Source organism: Scyliorhinus canicula, chromosome 25 (assembly GCF_902713615.1).
Source record: "Scyliorhinus canicula chromosome 25, sScyCan1.1, whole genome shotgun sequence".
NCBI lineage: Eukaryota > Metazoa > Chordata > Chondrichthyes > Carcharhiniformes > Scyliorhinidae > Scyliorhinus > Scyliorhinus canicula.
In genome coordinates, this window is record NC_052170.1 from 9,414,811 (window position 1) to 9,431,032 (window position 16,222).

The following is a 16,222-nucleotide window of genomic DNA, read 5'->3' on the forward strand; positions in this document are numbered from 1 at the left end:
ATAGAGTACGGTCTTTTGTGTCCTCCTGAAAGGAAGACATGGTCTTGGTTTAACATCTTATCTGAAAGACTGACTGATTTGATTATAAATATCATGGGGAAAATTTATAATGAAACAAGGGGGCACAGAAGCAACTGGAAGTAGGGTAAACCTCTTTACTCAAAGTGGTGAGAATGTGAAACTCACGACCAGAAAAGGGAATTGAGGCAAATAGCGTTGATACGTTTAAGTGGAAGCCAGATAAAGGCATGAGGGAGATATGAGAAGGTTACACTGATTTGATGAAGAGGTGTGGGAGGAGGTTCATGTGAAGCATAAACACCAGCGTAGATCCGTGAGCTCCAATGTGCTGTTGCTGTGCTGTACATTCTATGTAATTTAGTGCACTGCATTCTCCGTGTGAAGAGCTGTGCTTGAAGGGAGCTGAGGTCAGAGACAGAGCTGGGACACTCTAGAGATTGGTAAATTTAACCATGCGATTTTGCCTATTAATCTTACTGGTCACCTTTCACCAGTATTGAAGCTTTATTATTGGGGGCAGCATGGTAGCACAGTGGTTAGCACAGTTGCTTCACAGCTCCAGGGTCCAAGGTTTGATTCCCGGCTTGGGTCACTGTCTGTGCTGAGTCTGCTCATTGTCCCCATGTTTGCATAGGTTTCCTTCTGGTGCTCCGGTTTCCTGCCACAGTCCAAAGATGTCCAGGTTAGGTGGGTTGGCTATGCTAAATTGCCCTTCGTGTCCAAAAATGATGTGGGGTAACGGGGATAGGGTGGAGGTGTGGGGATAGGTTGGAGGTATGGGCTTTAGTAGGGTGCTGTTTCCAAGAGCCGATGCAGACTCGATGGGCTGAATGGCCTCCATCTGCACTGTAAATTCTATGATCTATGATTGTAGAGCATTTCTTTTTTTTTAAATGCAAGCACCAATAAAACTTTTGCTCGTTGAACTACCTTAAAAGTGGATTGTACTCAGTGAATTGCCTTTTTTGGCACAGCAGTAACTAGTTCAAAGTAACTAAGTAGTGTCCTGTCTAATACTGTGTCGATAAATGTGCAGGGACTGTTGTTTTGTCGTAATGCTGGATGGTGACAGTGGTTAGCACTGCTGCCTCACAGCGCCTGGGACCCGGGTTCAGTTCTGGGAGCCTTGGGTGACTCTCTCTGTGGAGTTTGTACGTTCTCCTGGCGCCTGGCTTCCTCCGGGTGCTCGAGTTTCCTCCCACAGTCCAAAGACGTGCAGGTTAGGCAGATTGGCCCTGTTAAAATTGATCTGAGTATTCAGGGATGTGGTAGTTAGGTGGGGTTGCACGGGGGTGAAAGATTGGGCATAGGTAGGATTCTCTTTCAGAGGGTCATTGCAGACTCGATGGGCCGAATGGTCCCTTGCACTGTAGGGATTCTATGGATAAATGAAGGAAAATTAAATTTTTGCAGCAGGCAGGATTGTTGATATTCAGAATAAGCACTTCCCATTCCCTCTTCCTCCAAATAATAGTCCCCGAGCGATATATTCATTATCATTGTCATCTGCTGCTATATCACAGGAAAATGCTGAGAAAGAATAATTGTGAAGATGTTGGAACACCCTAGTTCTATGTTTACTCTTGTTATAGCTGTTACCTGTTGTGATCCTGATTTGGCAGTTCTGTATTAACATGCTGGGAGGCACAGAAAGGTTGTCCAAGGACTATAGAACATAGAACATTACAGCGCAGTACAGGCCCTTCGGCCCTCGATGTTGCGCCGTCCTGTGAAACCCCTCTAAAGTCCCTCTACACTATTCCCTTATCGTCCATATGTCTATCCAATGACCGTTTAGTGTTGGCGAGTCCACTACTGTTGCAGGCAGGGCATTCCACACCGTTACTACTCTGAGTAAAGAACCTACCTCTGACATCTGTCCTATATCTGTCTCCCCTCAATTTAAAGCTATGTCCCCTCGTGCTGGACATCACCATCCGAGGAAAAAGGCTCTCAATGTCCACCCTATCTAATCCTCTGATCATCTTGTATGCCTCAATTAAGTCACCTCTTAACCTTCTGCTCTCTAATGAAAACAGCCTCAAGTCCTTCAGCCATTCCTCATAGGATCTTCCCTCCATGCCAGGCAACATCCTTGTAAATCTCCTCTGTACCCTTTCCAATGCTTCCACATCCTTCCTATAATGCGGCGACCAGAATTGCACGCAATATTCCAAATGCGGCCGCACCAGAGTTTTGTACAACTGCAACATGACCTCATGGCTCTGAAACTCAATTCCTCTACCAATAAAGGCTAACACACCGTACGCCTTCTTAACAACCCTCTCAACCTGGGTGGCAACTTTCAGGGATCTATGGACATAGACACCGAGATCTCTCTGCTCGTCCACACTACCTTACCATTAGCCCAGTACTCTGTCTTCCTGTTATTCCTTCTGACTGGCTTGAATAATGCCTTCGTGGAGCCAGTGTCCTGTTTCTGCTGTTCCCCTTGAGCCCCAGTTGGGGTCAAGAGCTTATGCATTTGTGCAAGTGATTTTTTTTTTTTCTTCTCCCCCGTCCCCCAACATTAATTTAGAAGAATGTGATTAATCATTGTGCTGTGGTATTGTGGTTAGCTTTTTATTGGGAGGAATACAAGCTTCTTTTAACCACAAATTGATGGAAATTCTTCCCTTCGATTCCATAGATTCCTCGACACTTACAGCACCGAAAGGGGTTGTTTGGTCCTTGGTGTCTATGCCCGCTCTTTGAATGAGCTGTTGTACTCAGTCCCACACTCAAACTTTAGAGAAATTTGGGACTCTCCTCTGCAACCAATTGGTGCTGGATCAACTTGTTTGATTTAAAAGTGATATTGATAGCTTTTTGCTAACCAAAAGTATTAATAGAAAGGGGGCAAGGGCAGATAGATGGAGTTAGGTCACAATTCAACCATAACTTCACTGAATGAGAGAACAGGCTTGAGGGGCTAAATGGTCTCTTGCTCCTATACTTTTGGATGATAACCCTGCAATTTCCTCATCCTTAAGTACCTGTTCAGCTGCCCTTTTTATAGTAAAAAATAAGCATCTAGCACCTTTTCAGGTTGATCGCTCCAAATTACAACAATGTTTTGAAACAATAAAGATTTGTGAGAATTCTTTTAATTTTCCTGTCCGATATTCCCTCTCCCCCTTCTAGAGGTGGCTAACATATGCTAGGTATGGTTTCATTAATCCCATCCCTCGCAACAACCCTCACCATCCAAGGATAGGGCCCAAGTGGCCACTCTTCACACATAAGCCTAAACAGTGGGGCGTTGGCAGTCTGTTCAACCATATTATGTATACACTCAGCATAATCCTGTTTGCAGCTGGTTTATCGACACAGGTGAGAGTTGTACATGCAGTAAGAGTAAGCAAGTCAGAAGCAAGTACGCCGGCTGATTGTGTCTGTCTGTCTCCCGCCACCCCTCACTTTAGTGTAGTGAAATCAATTGTCGCATTCGTACCGCCAATGTGTCATCGCCTCAAGCAGTAAACATTGGACCTTCACATCTGTGTAGTCCGTGTGGAGCAAAGAAAATCCAACTCGCTCAATGTCCATGTTAAAATTTTCCAAAAACATGTTTTATAATTTATTTGCGGATGTTTAAAAAGTACAATATCCACCAAACAAAAAAATCAAATCATAAATAGAATAATTATGTGCAACATCAACCAAATTGCAATCCAGCAACCTATAAAGTCTTCAAACATTCCCCCCCATCCCTCCCCCAATCCCAAACTGAGTTTAATCCCCATTTTCCCTGAAGCCCGGAGTCCGAACTGAGATGGGTTTCCAAAATTGCTGGCCAGCACCAGGCCCTATGTGACCATTCTTAACATAATGGCCTCTTGTTTTAAGAAAAATATCTTTGTATTCTAGGCAACCCCAAACAGGTTAAAACGACAAACTCTTTCTCAAACAACAACGTGCATCGACGCGGCAACAAAACCCACGCGCTTCACCAAAAGAATCTAAAATTACCGTCGAGGTGGAAAGGAGATTAGGACGGGTAAAGAAAGGCTTGCTTGGGGTAGTACGTTGGCACAGTGGTTAGCACTGCTGCCTCACGGCACCGAGGACCCGGGTTGGATCCCGCCGGGGCCCCGGGTCACTGCCCATGTGGAGTTTCCACATCTTCCCCGTTGTCTCCGTGGGTCTCGCCCCAACAACCCAAAAAGTTGTGCAGTGTAGGGTGGATTGGCCCTTAATTGGGAAAAAAAAACTGGGTACTCTATTTTTTTTTTTAAAGAGAAAGGCTCACTCAAAGACATGGGCTTTGAGGAAAAAAAAGCTTGTTAAAATGGATAGAGAAGTGCAGAGGCAGACTGGGAGCTCTGAAGGACAGGATCGGAACCGACCAAAGGCCTGAAAGAAGGAGGCGCAACACAAAGAAGTTTGGAATAGGAGCTCAGCGGATGGGGAGGAAACTGAGGGCAAAGGATATGGATAAGGTAAGCTTGGAAAGAGTAGAGGGAAATCAGAAGTTGGGGTCAGGCGAAGAGAGAATGGACAAAGAACCTGCAAAGAGTACCATTATTCTGCTTCTATCGATATATCACTGCTAGGAAAGGAAAAAAGCCAAAGTTTCAATTAAATCTTTGGAACCGAAAGCAAGAATAAATATACATGTATTTTTTTTTATGTTCCCTTTCTTAAATTATTGGTTTGATATTTCTCTCTCGTTTCTGAGGGGCCATTACAGAAAATGCTTGATTTCAACCCCACACCTCCCACCCCCCGCAACAAATGGACTGTCAAGCCATTTGTGGCCTGCTTCCTGTTGAACTTTGTGCACTCCGTCCGCCCTCTGTAAACGCGAGGTTATCCAAACTACTGCTGCCCTTACTCGCACCGGGTCTGTATACCTCTGGGTCTTCAGTATCCTCGGAACCAAAATCCAGCGGAAGACAACACACTCGCTCTGCAAGGAGGAGCTAGTTACCCAGTCCCCTTGTCTATAGGAGCTGAATGGGTAAAATAACTTTTTTTTTAAACTCATCAGCTTTTGTCTCTCCCATACTCATTGGAGTACCATCAATGTGAGACAGAAACACTTCAACATTGGAACAAAGCTTCAGCGCCACTTTTCTACAACAAAGCCATCAAACCAAAACATTAACTCTTGTTCCTTTCCCCATGAATGACGCACGACCGACTCAATAATTCCAGCATTTTTTCTTTCCGCCTACTGTCTCACTAGTACATCCTGAGGGAGATGTAATCTTCACTTCTATGCAAAATAGCACCTTTGGCAAAATGGAGTGTTCCAGGATGCTTAACAGGATCGTTATGAATTTGACACTGAACCACGCGGGGGATATTAGGGGAGATGGCCAGAAGCTTTCTCAAAGAGGAATATTTTGAGAAGCGGTCTTAAAGGGAGAGAAGTAGAGAGACCAAGAGGGTTAGGGAGGGAATGCCAGAGCTTTGGGTCCCAGGCAGCTGCATTCGTGGTCGCCAGTGGCGACGCAATCACAATCCGAGCAGTGCAAATACTAGAGAGGAGTTTTAGGCTGGTGGAGATGGGCGGTCGGGGAGGGACAAGGTCATGGAGGATTTGAAAATTAGGATAAGAATGTTTAAAACAAGGCGCCACTTGACCAGGAGCTAGTGTAGGTCAGCGAGCACGGCGGGGGTACGCGGGGGGGGGGGGGGGGGGGGGGGGGGGGGGGGTGGATAGGGGAATAGGACTCGGTGCGAGAGAGGGCAGAAGTAGTTTGGATAACCTCCCATTTACAGAGGGCGGAGTGCACAAAGTGCATCAGGTGCAGGGGTAAGAAGGTATAGATGAGGGCTTCAGTAGCTGAAGGGCTGGCGGGAATAAGAGGCTGGGCAATGCTGACGAGGTGGAAACTGACAGCCTCAAACATACTTATACTGCTAGTTCAGTGTTGTTTGCCTAGGACAAGTAAATTGAAATGCCAAAATTTCACAAGAGGTGTCCATTGGCTGAGCTACCTTATCCAATTATTTGCATTCGGCTACCACACCCAGGTGACACTGACACTGCGTACTAACCCAGTGCTAAAGAAAATCTTATTCAATACCCCAAAGCAAAGGATAAGTCTACAACCAATTTGCAGCTGCCGAGGAACAAAAGACCCCTCACATTCGCAGGACTGCTGATCGCTCAATAGACCATTGACAGTGTCATTATGGCAATGTACAGTTGGGTAGGGCATAACAATCAGTACCTGTATAGTTCAGCACCAGCAGGTTTTCTACTTTATGCTGATTTAATATGTTAAAATCTATTTTTTAGTACCAGGCCTTCCGGAATGTTTAGCTGTGCTCTGTGGATTATATTCCACAGGTGTTGCCTACATAACCCACAAAAACTGAAAGCCAGTGGTCTTACAATTGAACCACATTCAAATTGAGAACTTAGAATTATTTCACATTTTTTTTTAAAAAAGGTATAAAAGTGTTTGCATTTTGGAAAAAGACATTTAAAGCCAGACCTTCAGCACGTAGAGTAATTAATTTTCAGGTATAAATTAGCTTGATAATATACTCCCTTAAATATATACAGAATTAATAAAGCAGCAATGACTCAAATTCACTGCTACATTAGCTGCTCTCTTTCCTTGTATGGGCAAAGGGAGAAAATAACACAAAGCCACTTAATGTGTACAGTAGAACTCATTTTGCCTTGCCTTTTTTTTTACAGTACTTTAAATCATTGTAAACATATATTACTTAAAACAACAAAATGACCAGGTCTTCAATTCCCCATTCCAGGAGATTTCTCTCTCTTTTTTTTTAAAGAGACATTCATTGTTTTCCATGAGGTACTCCTGGGCTGAACATCAGGCTCCTTTCTACCTCGGAGACCCCCTCAATCAGTGCAGACCCCCACGTCCAATTTACGTCTCCTGGGTGTTCCGTGGACTACTCTTCTTCTGCGTCAAAAGAGCAGTCCTCCTCGTGTTACACCAAAGTAAGTCTGTGGAACTGCACTGGTGTAATGCGCGTTGGAGCTTTCGTGCAAAGGACACAAAGGCCGTGCTCAGGGCTCTTAAAGCGATATATGCAAAACACCCTCGATTCAAATGACACTGGCGAGTTGTGCAGCACCTCTTTTACACCACACCTTTTCAAAAGGTTGAACAATTGGGTGATATAAATGGTCAGTAAGTGGCATATTTATATTTTTGGCTAGCCTTTTGGTAAGATAGCCAGCAAATGCTTTTGGAGGAGATGCCACAATGGTTCAAGACCTATGGGGTGATTTCGGGGTGGGGAGGGGGGAAGGAACATTATACAATGAGTCCACAATTAACAGTACAAAATAGGAGTCCAATACGGTGGAAAGGAAGGATTCATAGCATAGCAAAGACCATGGATTGAGAGAGGTAAAGTATAAGCAATGTCAGCATCTTTGAACAGGCCGTGAATCAGTGTGGAGTTTCGGTCTCCATCGCTTGCAATTGCTGCTCTAACCAAGCCACTACTCCAGTTCTGTTGGAGGCTCTCGCCAGGTCCAATGGGGTTTGCCCACTGGAATTCTTGTGCAGGATGCTTGACATTGGAGCCAGGTACTGGACAAGGTCCAAGTAGCCCTCTTGCGCAGCCAGGTGTATGGGGAGAGAGCCTGTGGCATCCTTGATGTTCACGTCTGCCTTGTATTTCGTCAGGACCATCATGGTATCCAAGAAACCGCACCGGGCCACGTCATGTGCCGGAGTGAAGCCCCATTTATCCTGAGCATTGGGCTTTGCCCCGTTCTTCAGCAGTTCCTCTGCGACCAATGTGCTGCCCAGCATCATCACCTGGAAAGAGGAGCACAGAAAGCAGGGGTTAGCACACGGAGTTGAACCAAGGACTCACCAGCCTTATGAGATTCTCCAGCGAAATCACTCCCTCCGGCCATCGATCGAGTGTGCTGTCTACAGGAGGCACTGCAAAATCTCACCAAGGCATCTTCTACAATGTCGCGCAAGCCGACAACCTCCACCACAGTGAAGGGCAAGAATAGCTGGTGCACGTCAATTCCATCACCTCCAATTCAGAGCCATTCCAACTTAGTCTCATCGTCACTGGGTTAAAATCCTGATGCTTCCTGTCTCCCAACTCCTTCACCACGCACACTATAGTATCACGGGCAATTAGGGATGGGTAATAAATGCCAGCCTTGCCAGCAACACCCACGTTGCCAAAAATGAATGATGAAATGGACATAGCAGGTCAAGATGGAATGAATTTATTTTTATTTTAAACAAATAGATCTCGTGTCACAATTTTCACAGTGAGTCAGAGGATGTGTTGATTTATCTTTGAGCTGTTTTTCCAAAGTGGGTATAATGTTTGGGTCCCTAATGTACAGAGACTAAATAAATCAAATACTACTTTTGGAATCTGTAACTGTGTGTTTTGGAGGGTTGAGTTCCACAACTTTCTTCATTTTTCTGGGAAAATTATAAATGAGCGACCCTTTTATCGATCTATTCCGTGATCTCTGTACAAGCATTGTTATCCCCCACCATTTGAGTAAGTGAAGAATACACATAGGAACAGAAGTAGGCCGTTCTGCCCCTCGAGCATATTCTGCCACTCAGTTGGACAGCAGCTTTTCAGTATCACAGTAAGATGGTCAACGATATGATTCACCAATTGTAGGTAGAGGTTTGGGGAAGTGAGGAGGGGAGATTGGCATGGGAGGGGCTGGCGAGCCGGGTGGGTAGTTGTGGGCTTTGGTGGCTTGGGGATGGGGCTACAGGGGCTTCACAGCACAGGATTCTGTTTTGATATTGCAACACTGTGGAGCGGAAGCTAATTGGATGCAGCCAAAGGATTAGCTCAATGGTGGATTCCTGTAGGAATTGAGCAGGGAACTGGGAAAATGGCTATAACTGGCAGATTACTTCCCATTTAAATGAGCAGAGGGGAAAATAAAATGGGTGGGAGGGGGAGGTGTCGGTGGTAAGCTATCACACGTTAGCAACCATGGTTTGTTACTTTTGAAGGAATCTTTGTATACATTCAATTTGATTTATTTTTGTGATCAGATTCTGGACATGTTTCTGTGTGCCCGGCGATCTCTGTCTGTCTCACAGCTGTAGAATAATGTAAACATTCTAATCATGTATCTCTCTGTCTCTCCCACAGCTGCAAGGAGACGCAGACATCGCAATTACTACCTACCCCCATGATTGTTATTCATTTGGCTCCATAACAGGCCCTGGGGCACTGGGCCGGAATGAAGTCTCGCACGGGAATTCAGACACTTGGGAATCAAAAACAAAATCCTCTGCAGAAGCTAAAAGCGGCCCCTATTATACAGCAGTGATAGGCTTTCAGTGACTAGTTCTGGAGGCTAGACTTTGGTGCCTTACAACTGTCAATGATACGGCATCCTCTCGATGACAGTGTACTAACAATCTCGGCCCGGTGGGGGGGGGGAGGCACAGTGTGAGGCCTGATATATGGTTAAAGGTTAAAGGGGGACTGGACGACTTGCACAGTATCACAGTGGTTAACACTGTTGCTTCACAACACCAGAGTCCCAGGTTCGATTCCCAGCTTGGGTCACTGTCTGTGCAGAGTCTGCACGTTCTCCCTTTGTCTGTGTGGGCTTCCTCCGGGTACTCCGGTTTCCTCCCACAAGTCCCGAAAGACGTGCAGGTTAGGTGGATTGGACATTCTGAATTCTCCCTCTGAGTACCCGAACAGGCGCCGGAATGTGGCCACTTGGGGCTTTTCACAGTAGCTTCATTGCAGTGTCAATGTAAGCCTACTTCTGACACAAATAAAGATTATTATTATAATAAGAGGCTTGGGCACAGAACGGAGGACTTGGGAGCAGGACCCGGCCACTCATTTCTTTGAGCCTGCTCAGCCATTCAATAAGATTGTGGCTGACCTGGTTGTGGTCTCGACTCTGCTTTTCCATCGGCCTCCACCCCCCTTAATCCTCAACTTCCTTGTCAAACAAAATCTCTCCAAATCTCCCTAGAATAAATAGAATGATCCCCCCCCCCCCCCCCCCCCCCCCCCAGTGCTTGCTGGGGAGCAGAATGCCACAGACTAACACCGTCTTCGAGAGAAAGAAAATCTCATCTCCGTCTTAAACGGTCGATCTTCTTAAACTGCATCCCCTAGTCTCTCCTATAAGTGGAAGCACTCGCCCATCATCTACCCCCTCAGGGGGGCAGCATGGTAGCACGGTGGTTAGCATAAATGCTTCACAGCTCCAGGGTCCCAGGTTCGATTCCCGGCTGGGTAACTGTCTGTGTGGAGTCCGCACGTCCTCCCTGTGTGTGCGTGGGTTTCCTCCGGGTGCTCCGGTTTCCTCCCACAGTCCAAAGATGTGCGGGTTAGGTGGATTGGCCATGCTAAATTGCCCGTAGTGTAAGGTTAATGGGGGGGATTGTTGGGTTACGGGTATAGGGTGGATACGTGGGTTTGAGTGGGGTGATCATTGCTCGGCACAACATCGAGGGCCGAAGGGCCTGTTCTGTGCTGTACTGTTCTATGTTCTACCCTACAAACTCCCCTCCGGATATTACATGGTTCATTAAGATACCCTCAATATTAAGGCTGTTCTGGAGTGAAATTAGGAACACAGGAGTAGGTCATTCGGCTCTTCGGTAGGGGTTGTGGTCTCAGTTCGACTTTCCTGTCTGCGCCTGGGAAATGATGCATCAGGAACGAACTCTACCAGCAAAGGGTGATAGAGGTTAGGAGCTCGCAAATGGCATTCGCTCCGTCAATTGTTAATTTGGAAGGGCAGAACGGTGGCGCGGTGGTTAGCACTGCTGCTGCCTCACGGCGTCGAGGCCCCAGGTTCGATCCCGGCCCTGGGTCATTGTCCGCGCCGAGTTTGCAAATTCTCCGTGTCTGTGTGGGTCTCACCCCCCCCCCCCCCCCCCCCCCACAACCCAAAAAAGATGAGCAGGGTAGGTGGATTGGCCGTGCTAAATTGCCCCTTTAATGGGGGGGGGGGGGGGAGAGAATTGGGTGCTGTAAATTAGTTTTTTTAATTGTTATTTTTAAAACGGACACGGATAGATTTTGTTAACCAAAGGGATAGCGACAAAAGCTGAGCAATGGAGATAGCAGAAGATCAGCCATGATTCTATTGAATGGTAGGACAGGTTCCAGGGGTTAAATAATAGTCTAATAGTCTCCACCAACTCCCCACTCCTCCAAGACTATGGAAACATCGAAAAGGAGAGCTGATGCACTTAATAAAATGGTAGCCATCCAAAATATGGAAACACATCAATGAACCAAAGTGTCTCTGTTTGGGGGGGGGGGGGGGGGAGAGAGAGAGAGAGAGAGAGATACAAATAGTTTAACACCCACAGGCAGGTTCCGAAGTAGCCGATCTCACCGGGATTGGGGGAATTGGCAGCACAGATCGCCCCAGCTTCCCGCCCAAGTGCCCCTCGCCCACCATCTCCCGGTGAGGTGAAGAGTTGGGAGCTGGGCTGTGATCTCATCTGGGCTCACCCGGCCCTGGGTGCGGGCAGCCGCTCTGAAATACCACTCAGCACGGATGCCGCAGAAGAAAATCTTTCTGTGAATGGATGGCAATAAAAAAACCCACAATGGTCCTTCCGACCCCGTGCCCCGCTTCTAGTTTCAACCCCATCGTTTACTGCTTTCTTTTTTAAATGAGCGGGTTTGTGGAAACCACAGGTTTAAAATGAGCTGAATAAATAGTCATTCTGCAAAGCTGCCTGTGTCCGCCCTAGACATTCCCAACTTCAGGCTCCGCCCTTGTAGTAAACTAAACGCAGTGAGTGGCATACTTTCCAATGGTTGTTGTCCCTTTCGCTTTGGTGCATTTCGTCCCTAAACCCCGAAAACGGTCAGATCCTTTTCTGTCTCTGTCGCTACCACCTCCCTCTCCGATCTGCCAAGGTTGCCACTTCAGGCACACACACACATGTACACAACGTTTGGGTGTATGTGCAAAGGTTTTGGAAGGCAGACAAGATGTCAAGCGGCTTTTCAAAAGCGGATCTTCCAACATCGGTTCAGCCCAGGACTTCTCCCTTCATTCACGAACCCCCCACCACCGTCTCCACCCACTCGCCTCAGTTAGGGGAGGGGGGGTCACAGACCAAACAATTGCACCCAATATACCCTTTGACAACCTTGTCCCAGAACAGGTTAAAAGCTATCAGCGGCAGGTTTAACAGGCTGACACTTCTCTTCCCCACCCCCAAACACACACACCCAAAAACAAGAAGCCCAGAGAGAAATTTAAGCAGGTTCCCAATGTCCACGCACATCAGGAATTAGTAATTCGGCGCGTTCCGTCATGCAGAGCTTTCACATTTTGAGAAATGGTCAACAGCAGACACAGAGGGGTGGGGTAGGTCGATTTAACGCCGAAAGGGTTTATCATTATTATTATTAGCCCCCTTTTATGGGGGGGGGGGGGGGCACAACGCAAGGCTTGATATACAGTGAGCAAGCGGCGTTTGAATTGATAGAGGGGTGTGTGGAGCACCAACCTGCAGTGCGGTTTGGTCGTATTTATTCACCGCATTGGCGTTCACCTTCTCCTCGACCAGCAGACGCTTCACCTCCTGCCAGTCCCCCCGCACTGCAGCCTTGGTCAGCTTGTCCCCGTCCAGTACGTTTTTGCCCATGCTTGTGTTTTCTTTGACCCACCGACCTGCCTGCCTTGCCCGGGTGCTGAGCTGGATTCTGCCGCTGCGGAGACCACAGAGACACTCTCTGTCTCTCTCTATCCAGCCGGGCGGTCCCGCCCACCGCTGGTTGATTGACAGGCGCCGCCGCCAATCAGGCCGGGGGCGGGGCTGCGAATTGAAACACAACGTTCGGAGGCCGGGCGCACCGGCCAATCAGGCCGCGAGTGAGTAGCGAAAGCCCCTGACGTCAGCTCTTTGTGACGTCGTCTGTTTTTGTTACTTTGGGCCGGTTGCCCCTTCAACGGCAAACTGGGCAACGGTAACATCGTTCGCTGACTCGCATTCGGCCACTTTATCACAAAGGGGAATTCTTTCCCACCCCACCACCACCTCAGCTGAGGGATCCATAACCAGAGGGCATAGAATTTATTTTTCTCTTTTTTAAATTTAGAGTGCCCAATTTTTTTTCCCCAATTACATAGAACAGCAGAGAACAGGCCCTTCGGCTCTCGATGTTGTGCCGAGCAATGATCACCCTACTCAAACCCACGTATCCACCCTATACCCGTAACCCAACAACCCCCCCCCCCCCTAACGTTACATTTTTTTAGGACACTACGGGCAGTTTAGCATAGGCAATCCACCTACCCTGCGCACCTTTGTGTTGTGGGGATGAGACCCACGCAGACACGGGGAGAATGTGCAAACTCCACACGGACAGTGACCCAGGGCCGGGATTCGAACCTCAGCACCGTGGGCAGTGATGCGAACCATTGTGCCACCTTGCTGTCCAGAGGGCATAGATTTAAAGTCAGGGGAAAGTGTTAGCTGGGTTACGCGGATAGGGTGGAGGTGTGTGCTTAAGTAGGGTGATCTTTCCAAGGATAAAAGCAGTACAGGCCCTTCGGCCCACGATGTTGCGCCGTCCTGTGAACCCCCTCTAAAGTCCCTCTACACTATTCCCTTAACGTCCATATGCCTATCCAATGACCAGTTGAATGCGTTTAGTGTTGGCGAGTCCACTACTGTTGCAGGCAGGGCATTCCACGCCCTTACTACTCTCTTACTCTCTGAGTAAAGAACCTACCTCTGATATCTGTCCTATATCTATCTCCCCTCAATTTAAAGCTATGTCCCCTCGTGCTGGACATCACCATCCGAGGAAAAAGGCTCTCACTGTCCACCCTATCTAATCCTCTGATCATCTTGTATGCCTCTATTAAGTCACCTCTTAACCTTCTTCTCTCTAACAAAAACAGCCTCAAGTCCTTCAGCCTTTCCTCATATGATCTTCCCTCCATACCAGGCAACATTCTTGTAAATCTCCTCTGTACCCTTTCCAATGCTTCCACATCCTTCCTATAATGTTGTGACCAGAACTGCACACAATACTCCAAATGCGGCCGCACCAGAGTTTTGTACAACTGCAACATGACCTCATGGCTCCGAAACTCAATTCCTCTACCAATAAAAGCTAACACACCGTATGCCTTCTTAACAACCCTCTCAACCTGGTGGCAACTTTCAGGGATCTATGGACATGGACACCAAGATCTCTCTGCTCGTCCACACTACCAAGAATCTTACCATTAACCCAGTACTCTGCCTTTCTGTTATTCCTTCCAAAATGAATCACCTCACACTTTTCTGCATTAAACTCCATTTGCCACCTGTCAGCCCAGCTCTGCAGCTTATCTATGTCCCTCTGTAACTTGTAACATCCTTCTGCACTGTCCACAACTCCACCGACTTTAGTGTCATCTGCAAATTTACTCACCCATCCTTCTACGCCCTCCTCCAGGTCATTTATAAAAATGACAAACAGCAACGGCCCCAAAACAGATCCTTGTGGCACACCACTAGTAACTGGACACCAGTCAGAGCATTTCCCATCAACCACCACTCTTTGTCTTCTATCAGCTAGCCAATGTCTGATCCAAACTGCTAAATCACCCTGAATCCCATGCATCTGTATTTTCTGCAATAGCCTACCGTGGGGAACCTTATCAAATGCTTTACTGAAATCCATATACACCACATCAACTGCTTTACCTTCATCCACCTGTTTGGTCACCTTCTCGAAGAACTCAATGAGGTTTGTGAGGCACGACCTACCCTTCACAAAACCATGTTGACTATCTCTGATCAAATTATTATTTGATCACGTTTCGAGTCCAGATTACCTTGGCTTTGACAAAGGGTCATCTGGAATCGATACATTCGCTATTTTCTCTCCCTACAGATGCTGCCAGACGTGCTCTTTCCAAGGGCCAGTGCAGACTCGATGGGCCGAATGGCCTCCTTCTGCACTGTAAATTCTATGAAAACCTTTTCCACCCAGGGGATAGTGGGAATCTGGAACTTGCGGCCTCAAAGTGTGGTACGTAGGAATTAGGAGCAGCCCCATGCGAGTCGTCTCTGCCATTCAATCACATCATGGCCGATCTCTTCCCGGTCTCAAATCCACCTCCCCACCCGTCGCCCATATCATTGGTAGAGGTGGGACGCTTCGCAATGTTTAAGACGAGGGCTCAGAATGCCACAGCACGCCAGCCTACGTACGGGCCAAGAGCTGGAAAATGGGTTGAAAGTAAAGACGTGCTTGGTGACCGGCACAGACACGATGGGCCAAAGGGCCTCTTTCCGTGCTGTAAAAGCTCTATAGGTCTCTTAGGGTTTGGTTGTGAATCCAGCCCTCATCCCCATCCCACAAGATCACCCGTCCCCATTTTGATCTTGTGTCTGCACTCATACAGGCACTTCTGAAATTCACAAGGAAATTAAATCACCGACACTTGCTGGGCATCCTTCCCCTCATATTGTGCTGAATATCTTGTTTTCGTTTTTTTAACTTAAGGTTGAATTGAAAACAAAGTGCTGGATAAACTTGGCAAGTCTGGCAGCACCCATGGCGAGGGAAACAAAGAGTTAACATTTCCAGTCCAATATGACTCTTAAATTTCCAATGTGACTCTTCTGTGTTTCTCTTTCCCTCTCTCTCCACAGATGCTGCCAGGCCTGCTGAGTTTTTCCAGGGCTTTCTGTTTTTATTTAGGAGTTCCAGCATCTGCAGTATTTTGCTTTTAACACTCCACTGTTTGGGGACCAGCTGAGGTTATTCTTCTCAACCTTGCCCCTCACCTGAGATGCGGTGACCCTCAAGTTAAATCACCACCAGTCAGCTCCCTCCCTCAAAGGGGAAAGAAGCCTATGGTCACCTGGGAGTGTGGCGACTTTAATTTGGGGACTGCCACTTTTAGCATCTGTAAGAGTTGAAATGTGTGGTGTTAGGAAGTCAACATTTTTTTTTCATTATTTTTACATCTATTTACAGTCTGCGATTGTTAAAATGGCAGGGACGCTTCAGATGCGCACACCATTGGGTTAATTGATAACAACCCCTAATAATTACAACCAGGTTAAAGGGACAGTTCTCAGTTCTGTGCTGAACGACTCCCAGCATATCCCTGCAGTTTGGGATGAGCCGGGGAACAAGTGTCAATTGGAAGGAGAACACATAATACTGGACGATATCAACAGGTCTGCCAGCATCCGTGGAGAGAGAAGGGAGCTAACGTTTCGCGTCTGGATGATTCGAATAA

At 47.3% G+C, this 16,222-nt stretch overlaps 2 protein-coding genes across 2 annotated transcripts in view; one reads left to right on the forward strand and one right to left on the reverse strand.

The window, feature by feature from the left end:
• Nucleotides 1-16,222, forward strand: part of LOC119957002 — a 56,123-nt gene that overhangs the window by 2,167 nt on the left and 37,734 nt on the right. The gene's annotated exons all lie outside the window — the stretch shown is intronic.
• On the reverse strand, nt 5,723-12,731 carry LOC119957034 (cyclin-dependent kinase 4 inhibitor D-like). Its single transcript, XM_038784622.1, has 2 exons — nt 12,480-12,731; nt 5,723-7,784 (listed from the first exon to the last, which is right to left on the reverse strand). Exons 1-2 carry the CDS (start codon nt 12,615-12,617, stop codon nt 7,410-7,412), a joined length of 513 nt encoding a protein of 170 aa, XP_038640550.1. The 5' UTR covers nt 12,618-12,731; the 3' UTR covers nt 5,723-7,409.

Excerpts from the sequence above, each read along its gene's own strand:
- LOC119957034 (XM_038784622.1), bottom strand. The coding sequence starts at position 12,617 with ATGGGCAAAAACGTACTGGACGGGGACAAGCTGACCAAGGCTGCAGTG. Across the intron at positions 7,785-12,479 it reads ACGACCAAACCGCACTGCAG|GTGATGATGCTGGGCAGCAC; the intron begins GTTGGTGCTCCA and ends TCCTCTTTCCAG.